The sequence below is a fragment of the Silene latifolia genome, chromosome 10 (assembly GCF_048544455.1).
Source record: "Silene latifolia isolate original U9 population chromosome 10, ASM4854445v1, whole genome shotgun sequence".
NCBI classification, from domain to species: domain Eukaryota; kingdom Viridiplantae; phylum Streptophyta; class Magnoliopsida; order Caryophyllales; family Caryophyllaceae; genus Silene; species Silene latifolia.
Window position 1 is genome coordinate 78,006,665 of NC_133535.1, and position 7,453 is coordinate 78,014,117.

Sequence of the window (7,453 nt, forward strand, 5' to 3'; positions counted from 1 at the left end):
AAGATAAATTAGGTTTAGGGTTTTTTAGAGTATGTAGAAACTAGAAACCCTAATTAGCAAGATGCCTCAACTCATAAGTTGATTCAATCATAATTAGTAATTATAAGCTCATAGTAAAACCATACTCAATATTAAAATAAGCTCCCTTGTAAAACAAATACTTTTACTAAAACATTTAAAACAGTTTTCCAAAAACAATTTAAAAACTAATTTGTCGTGTGTTTTATAAACTTCACATCTCAATGTTATAGTAGAAGAGCTATAACATTGAGCTCTTATATAAGCAATGTTATAGCTGTGAGGCCATAACTTTACCAATCTAAGAAGCGCATTCTTACGTTACCATTACGAGATAATTAATCACCTACGCTATTCTAATCTTCTTAGGAGATCTTTGAGTGTAGGCTACTTCATCATTCAAGCTTGATCAATCTTTAAATGAGCTTCATCTTCTCATGAATGCTTGAATAATTCATTCACTATCTTGTAATATCTTGATCTGTGAATAAGGGCTTGATCATAGTATAAACTCATCATACTTCCATCACAATTCCTTAATGCTTGCGATTAGTAAGTCCAATCTAAAAACTAAACAAACAATTACACGCAACGAGTATATAGAATATAAATAACTCTTGACATCATCAAAACATAAACATATATATCTATATGGTTCAACAGGAAGGTTGTTAACACTTGAAAGAATCAACAGAGTGGGCATCAACAGTCAGACTAACTGCTATCTGTGTGGAAATTATCCTAAGAATCATAAACATAGGTTTCAGGAGTGTTAGTATACAAAAAATTTCTACATTAGACTGCTTAAATGGCTTAATATTCCGATGAGAAGTGTTGTAAGTGTTGAAGGCATGCTGAGGCTTCGGATATACTCGGGGTTTGTTCGGCTGCTGCTAAGCTCCTCGATCGTGGCAGTCCATTATCATGTTTGGTTAGCAAGAAATAGGTGCAGACCTATGTGATGCATCCTATTCATATTTTACGGGGTGTGAAGGAGGAATGCAAAATAAGGCTCATAAATTGTCAGATTGGTGGTCTAAAACCTGGTGATATTAGATGGTGGAAACAGAGAGGTCTTTAAATTGTTTGATGTCTAATCTTCAGTTTTGAAGAATGGTATAATAGGTTGTCTGTAAATTGGTTCTTACCATATACATCTAAAAAAAGCCTCCCTTCTCTCTCTAAAGAACCGACTTTCCCTTTCCTTCTCCTTGAAAAAACCTTGCCTGCCTCCAACCCCTCTACCACCCTTGCTCCCCTCCGGCACCGCCAGAGATGCGGTCGTTCCTTGGCCGATCTCTGGCGGTCCTGATGGCTTAACCACGATAGTTTTCGATCTTTGTTTTGGCCACCGTTCTTCCACCGATTTGTGATTTGAGTTGTTTCCACAGATTTGTGATGCCTTGTCGGCTTCAGTTCTTATCCTTAGGATCGCCTATGTCTGCCCTTTTCCGTAAAGCTGTGGCTCTTAGACATTTGAATAGGCTTTCAGAGGCAAGGGTTACTTTGCAGGAAGCACAAGTAGTAGAACCTCATAATAAAGACATTATTCGAGAACTTGAAGCAGTTGTGCAGGCTCTTGAAATTAATACAATGGCAAGCGAGTTATAGTGGATACGTTTGATAACACTGAGGTTCAGGTAGGGAAAAAGTGTGTTTCTTCTTTCCAAGCTCGTGATACCGGATTGAGGATGAATATAGATTCTGCTCCTGTTTGCTCCCCCGTTGTGCCTATAGATTTCATTGATTCTGAAAGTACCAGTGTGCCCCGGTAAGACCTTAAATGACGAAGCTGAATGCCTTTCGTCCTCCTCAAGTACCTCAAAGTCTTCTCATTTTACGTTCGTCAACAAAAAACGACCCCATCCTACTCTAAAAATTTTATCTCAAGATTATGAGAATTTACTACATGGCAACAATTTGGGCTTCTATCACCCAAGGTCCATGTCTTTCATGAGGGTCCATACCCTCACCTCAAAAACTATCCAGACGGGAACTCCCCATGAAGAAAGTTCTGGGACAGCAGAAGTTCCCACTTCCTCTCCTACACCGGAGAGTTTTGTTCAGGAGGAGACTAAGTTAGTGCCAAAGTTGGTGCCATAGGAGGTTGTTTTCCAGGTTGAAAAGAAGACTCGTCTCACTACAGCTTCTTTTTCCGTTAGTAGGGTTTCTTTTGTCCAGTTTGACTTCATTACAGTTAGGGAACATAAGGAGCATTTTCATAGTTCGAGAGGACGTCGTCCTTCCCAGGGTAGAGCTAAAATGGGTCGACCCACTGCTTGTTCGAAGAAACGCTCATCCGTTGCACTTCGTGTTTCTATTTCTCGTTCGAGGTATACTCGTTCTATCGATACGATTACAGGGATAAAGAGAAAGGAGGTTCAGTCTTTTGTGTTTGATGCTCATTACCATCGCCCTTTTAAGAAATATCGTATTGTATCATCAACTTCGTTTATCGCTTCTTCGGTTTTTCAAATATCTAGTAGTTTTGGGGGTTCTCGTCCCCCTTTATTTGTACCTTAATGTACTTTGTAGTTGTTTTTTGATCTATATCAGTTTACTATTGTCGAAAAAAAATAAATTGGTTCTTACCCTTTGGGCATGTTTTAATACTACTTATAATTCCAGGAAAAAAAGGACATGGCTAAGTATAATTAGGCCATAAAACCCTCAAAATTGTCCTCTACATTTTGGTCTACCTATGGGTATTATCGGTCTTATTTTGACTTTTGAAATTTGTCCCACACATGCTTATAAAACAAATACTTAATTATTTTATATAGCTAAGTGTTAATTTGACCATTTAAGTCAAGCATTGAAAGTACCCTGGTACAAGATTGTCTGGAATAGGTTTAATGTCCCTAAATGGTCTTTCACAGTTTGGTTGCAGTAGCAACAGAGGTTACTTACTCTTGATAGACTGGGGAAAATGGGGATTGTTGTGCCTACGGACTGTTATATATGTGGAATGGCATCTGGGTCCCATGATCATCTTTTCAGAGATTTTGATTATGCTAAGATGTGCTATCAATTGTTGGCAAAGTGGTTAAAGGTAAGAGTAATGGATATTTTTAGCTGTGATAGATTGCTGCATCTGAAGAGGCTTCCCTTGCTGGCCAGGGAGGTGATTATAGCAACGGTTGCAGGACTGATTTATGGCATTGGGCACTCTCGGAATATTTGCAGATTAGATGGCTATGTTATGCAGTCAGTCAGTCTAATACAGTGGATACATGCAGATTGCAGGAATAGAGTTTTGGTTGTGTTCCAAGGCACCATGAAAGTGGATCATGATAGGAGATGGTGTAATCTTGTAGGCATTAGTTGATTCATGATTTATGTTTTAAGTTTATTGTATTAAGTCGCTACAAAACAGTGCTTTAGCTGGTGTAAGGGAGTCCATTTTTTGGACTATGATATAATATTACTAACATTCCACCAAAAAAAATTTGACCATTTAACAATTAAATGTCACAATTAATTAAATAATATACACTTAACGGTTAAGTCATATCTAACCATTTTATCAATATATAATGTGCCTTATAAAACCTAATTAGCTAATTTTATAACCCCTTGCAACTTTTATTAGCTAATTACTTCCGCTTACAATATATACACACACCATATTAAAACTAATCAAATATTAGTAAATAACACAAATTTAGTCAATTAACATTTAATTACTACGGATTTGCGTGATAGGATAAAAAAGGCGATGAGAGAGAAAGGTAGAGCGAGAAAGGCGATTTCCTTTATTCTTTTCTAGGGTTCTGAATCTTCACGCAATGGCTGAACATTCTTCCCCTATTCAATCTCCTGATACTCAAACTACTAATAATCAAAATAATAATACTAATTCCCCAATTAATAATCCACAAACAACTAATAATAATATTAATATGACTTCAAATAGTAATAATTCTACTGTCACTCCGGATAATTCTGCGCCGAATCGAGATGCTGAAATTGCAAGTGTTCAACAAGCGGTTGCTGCGATGCTTCATGGTCAGAATATAGTAATTCCAGAACCTGTCATTGTTGAAGATGTTGATGAGGAGGAGAATGACTGGCAGGAGGTCTCATCAAAGCGTACGAAAAAACAACTAGCACCAACTGCAGAGGGGGTTCCTGCAACGAAAGGTACATCTTTAAAACTTACTCTTGAGGATGTCAAAGAGGAAATTGACTATTGGTCTTTAGCTGTTTATGGGTATGTTATGGGGGCACATCCACCATGGGAAGTTCTGGAGGGCTATCTTAGGCGTATCTGGCAAAATTATGAAATATCTAAGATATCTTTCTTGCCTAATGGATTATTTGTTGTGAGGTTTGCTAAGCTAGAACACCTGAAGTTAGTCTTAGCCCAAGGCACGTTTCTCTTTGATGGGAAACCTATTATTCTTCGTCAATGGGAACCTAATGTTAAGATTACTAAGGTGTCAGTGAAAACTGTTCCAATTTGGGTTAAGTTTGCTGGTTTGGACTTGAAATTCTGGGGTAAGAAGTGTCTGGAGAAACTTGCTTCTCTAATTGGGAAGTTTGTCAGGATTGATGACGTTACCTTGGATAAAACTCTTTTGGGTTATGCAAAGATTATGGTTGAAGTGGATATTGATCAGCATTTTCCTGATAAGATCATGTTTGAAGATGAAACTGGGCAGCCTGTCACTGTACTTGTTGAATATGACTGGCTTCCAATCACCTGCCAAAAATGCAAGGGGATTGGTCATCAAACTGTCAAATGCAGGGGTAGGAGTACGTTTGTTAAGAGGCCTGCAATGGCACAAAAGGTACCAGTTCCTGCCCAAGTTTGGAGGAAAAAAAGAGAATCCAGTGATACATCTTGATCCTAAAGAATACCCAATTCTGCCTAATCCTGCTGGTGTTATTGGGGATAAAAGGACAAAGGGTGTTCAGTTAGAAGAAAGAATTAATAACATCTCAGGCTTGTTTACTCCAGCTAATACTCCTATGCCTCCTCTACTTGTCTAGTTATACTCCAAAGAAGGATCATTAATAGAGTGACTAGGCATGAGTCTAGGTTGCTGGGGTTAAGGAAGGTGAGTGACCTTGGATGTCACTTCTATAATTGTTCCTGAATCAATTGGTTGATAAGGGGGGGGGAGAGGGATGGCCTCTTCATCCCATGACTAAATTAGGAGTGTGGAATGTGAGGGGCCTTAATAGTGACACCAAGCAAAGAGACATCAAATGGTTTTTGTATCAGTCTGAGGTTGTCTTATTTGGGCTCCTTGAGACCAGGGTCAAACCTGGCTCTCTAAATAAAGTAGCTGCAAATGTTTGTAATGGGTGGTCTTTTCTTACTAATCATAGTTGTCACTCAGGGGGCAGAATCTGGGTCCTCTGGCAGAGTCAAATAATTAGTGTAGATGTAGTTGATATGGGTGCTCAGTTTATTCATCTGAAGGTAAAAGATCTTAGAGATGGTAAAACCTTCTATACTACTTATGTTTATGGTTTTAATAAAATTGAGGAGAGGGTTCCTTTATGGGATGCTTTTCTTAGTTGGAATATTAGGGAACCTTGGATAGTTTTGGGGGACTTTAACAATGTTATGTTTGCTAATGAGAGACTTGGCCTTGCTGTTAAGGATAGTGAAATGATTCCTTTTCAGAATACTATGGCAGCTTGTGATTTACAGGATATTAAAACCACTGGAGCTTTCTTCACTTGGACTAACAAACAACCTAGTGCCACTAGAGTGTTTAAGAATTGACAGGGTTCTAGTGAATGATAGCTGGTTACATGTTTGGCCTGATTATTATGCCCATTTTGCTCTTGAGGGAAGTTTTGACCACTGCTCTTGTATTGTTGAGGGGTCTACTCAGTCCTTGGTTAGGAGGAAACCTTTTAAATTCTTCAATATGTGGTGTAAAGTTGATGATTTCCAATCTATGGTTGCTCAAGGTTGGCATGCTTATTATGCTGGGTCACCTATGTTTAGACTGGTCCAGAAGCTCAATTCTATGAAACCTTTGCTTAAAGAGTTGAATAGAAGACTGTTCTCTGATATTGAGAGGAATGCTGAGATTGCCTATAAATTTTTGTTGGAATGTCAACAAAAGTTACATTTAGATCCTGGGAACACAAATTTAATGGATATGGAGTATCAAGCTAGAGAGAGCTATCTTATGATGTCCATTGCTAAAGAAGATTTTTTAAGGCAAAAAGCAAAAGTGAATTGGGCTAAGGATGGAGATATCAATTCTGCCATGTTTCATAAAGCCATTAAGCATAGGCAAATCCAAAATAAGGTACTTCTCATTGAGGATACTGAGGGCCAGTCCTGTAACACTCCTGATGATATCTTACAGGCTTTTGTGAAGTACTATGAGCAGCTCCTTGGGTCTAGTTCTCCTACCTCTCAATTTTATCCACATGTTGTTGAACAAGGGGTGAGGGTTCCTGAGACTGATTGGGAGGCTTTATATCAGGGTCCTTCTGATGAGGAAATCAAAACCTTGATTTTTTCTATACCTGATGATAAGAGCCCTGGTCCAGATGGCTACTCTAGCTGTTTTTTTAAGAAAAGTTGAGGTATTGTTGGGGCTGATGTGTGCAAGGCAGTCAAAGATTTCTTTAATTCTGGACAGTTGCTTAAACAGCTAAATTGTACTAATTTGGTTCTTATACCAAAAGTTGATAATCCTGTGACAGTTAAGGACTTCAGGCCTATTGCCTGTTGTAATCTCATCTACAAGATTATTTCAAAGATCCTCTGTGCAAGGATGGCTAAGGTTCTCCCTTATCTGGTTAACCCTTGTCAATATGCTTTTATTAAGGACATGAGTATTATGGGGAATATTTTAATTAGCCAAGACCTAGTTCGTATGTATACCAGGAAGCATGCCTCTCCCAGGTGTTTGATGAAAATTGACCTGAGAAAGGCCTATGATTCTATTGAATGGCACTTTGTCAGGCAGATGCTCACTAGTCTCCATTTCCCTCCAAAATTTGTTGCTTGGATAATGGTTTGCATCACTTCTACCTCTTACTCCATTGTCCTTAATGGTCAAACTCATGGTTTTTTTAAGGGTAAAAGAGGACTTAGACAAGGTGATCCCCTCTCACCCCTCCTTTTTACACTTTGTATGGAATATTTAAGCAGGCTTATTCATGTGATTAGTGCTCTTCCTGGTTTCAAATTTCACCCTCTTTGCAAAGGTCTGCAGTTGACCAACCTTGTGTTTGCTGACGATCTCCTCCTCTTCTGTAGAGGAGATATACCTTCTGTGGTTGCTATTACTGAGGTATTTAAGTGTTTTTCTGATGCCTCTGGTTTGCACATTAATACTGACAAGACTGATATTATTATGAATGGGATTCCTCCTGATGTTGAGGAGGCTATCATGAGGCACACTGGTTTTAAAAAAGGGTCCTTGCCTTTCAAGTATTTGGGGGTCCAAATCTC

General features: G+C 38.5%; 1 protein-coding gene across 1 annotated transcript; it reads left to right on the plus strand.

Annotated features, from left to right (window-relative positions):
• The first annotated feature begins 5,167 nt into the window (after positions 1 to 5,167).
• Positions 5,168 to 5,758, plus strand: LOC141607810 (uncharacterized). The gene has a single exon (XM_074427156.1). It carries the CDS (start codon positions 5,168 to 5,170, stop codon positions 5,756 to 5,758), a length of 591 nt encoding a protein of 196 aa, XP_074283257.1.
• The last annotated feature ends 1,695 nt before the right edge of the window (positions 5,759 to 7,453 follow it).

Coding starts and splice junctions, on each gene's coding strand:
- LOC141607810 (XM_074427156.1), top strand. CDS start 5,168: ATGACTAAATTAGGAGTGTGGAATGTGAGGGGCCTTAATAGTGACACC.